Source organism: Rhagoletis zephyria, unplaced genomic scaffold, assembly GCF_001687245.7.
Source record: "Rhagoletis zephyria isolate East Lansing unplaced genomic scaffold, Rhagoletis_zephyria_1.1 Rzeph_scaffold_18901, whole genome shotgun sequence".
Taxonomy (NCBI): domain Eukaryota; kingdom Metazoa; phylum Arthropoda; class Insecta; order Diptera; family Tephritidae; genus Rhagoletis; species Rhagoletis zephyria.
The window spans coordinates 8,076-9,598 of NW_016175962.1; the positions used below are offsets into that span (position 1 = coordinate 8,076).

The 1,523-nt window shown below is 35.7% G+C and overlaps 1 protein-coding gene across 1 annotated transcript; it reads left to right on the forward strand.

Moving 5' to 3' along the window:
• Positions 1-820: 820 nt before the first annotated feature.
• On the forward strand, positions 821-1,381 carry LOC108380319 (sin3 histone deacetylase corepressor complex component SDS3-like; the record flags this gene model as incomplete). The annotated part of the gene is made up of 3 exons (XM_017636690.1): positions 821-923; positions 983-1,082; positions 1,165-1,381. Coding segments are annotated over exons 1-3 (420 nt in total), but the record flags the coding sequence as incomplete, so codon positions are not given.
• Positions 1,382-1,523: the final 142 nt, after the last annotated feature.

A 1,523-nucleotide genomic window follows, 5' to 3' on the forward strand; every position in this document is an offset into this window, starting at 1 on the left:
TCAAAAGTACCGCGGCGAATTGTAGTAACACCACCAAGGCGAATTTATACAAGGTGGTGTTGAGAGAACAAAAAGAAAAATTACAACAACAAATTATACGCACATTGACAATCAGTATAAAACAAAATTACAACAAAAAGGTAAAAGTTCGCCGTGAAATCAGCCGATCCTATAACACCAAGGCGAATTTATGCAAGGTGGTGTTGTAAAATCAGCTGATTTCTTAGCCTTACATGTATTTTGTTTTTGCTTTTACTGATTTGACAGCACACCCATCAAAGGCAAAAACAAACTACATGTAAATTTTGGGGGCGAATTGAGATTTGACATAACACCCGCAATACAAAATACATGTGGTTGTTATTGTTGTAATCTAAATTCGCCAGAAACACCACCTTGTATAAATTCGCCTTGGATAACACCACCTTGTATAGATTCGCCTTGAACGCCACCTTGAATAAATTCGCCTTGTGTCAAATTCCAATCAAATGCAACCATGATTATTTCTCATCATCTTTGTTGAAATTTTTTAGTGCTCTCGAATGCAACCATGCAATAATAATTCATTGTATTACCCTGTACTTCTGGTATGCATTCCAATGATTTCCAGTAGTGCATTCCAGAAAAATTCCTGCAAGTTTGACATTCCATTTTGAACTGACATCCTGATTTTCAGCCTGACATATTTTTCCTCTTCCAGTTTTTGCGTTGTTTTGCAATTTTATTGTTTTCTATTTTGTGGGACATTGATGCAGTATTAAAGATTTCCGCAAAACAAAAATATAGAGGTTCAAAAAAGCAGTGAATAAATGCATAAAAGATGCCATTCCAAGCATACGCAAGTCAACTCTTCGACAACTACGATGATAATGACGATTCGAGGTCCAACCATTACGATCAAAATGCCTACGACAGTGAAGAGGGTAAGTAGATGATTTATCCATATTTTGAATGAATAAACTAAAATTAAAATGTTTTATAGACACAGACGACGCTAGTGAAACGGAATTTAGGAATAACAGCCGTAGCAGCAATGCTACGAACACAACAAACGGAGGCAGCAATCACGAACTAAAAGAGCAGTAAGTCATAATATAAAGGGTGCTACTTATAAGCTAATCGAAATATTAACAAATCGCGTTTTCTCCTTATTCATTTGTATAGAGTGTATCAGCACAAATTAGCCATATTGAACAAACAACGCGAAGAACTGAAACAACTCGTACATCCCGACTACGTGAAACGTTCCAAAAAGCTAGAATATCAGTATAAAGAACGTCTGCGACTCAATGAGATCCACAGAGAATATTTAAAGGAGTGTGTAGAAAAAGACTATCAAACCGAACGACGGGCCGCACAGAAGGAGTATGAGGAAAAAAAGGTATGTGGAATTTTATGAATATAAGGACGTTATAGTATGATTTACTTTCCCAATATCTATATATGCGGAATGTTATAAATTTAAATCAATTTCCCAATTGTAGATTGACTTAAAGGACAACATTCTTGCAGACTTAGAAGAA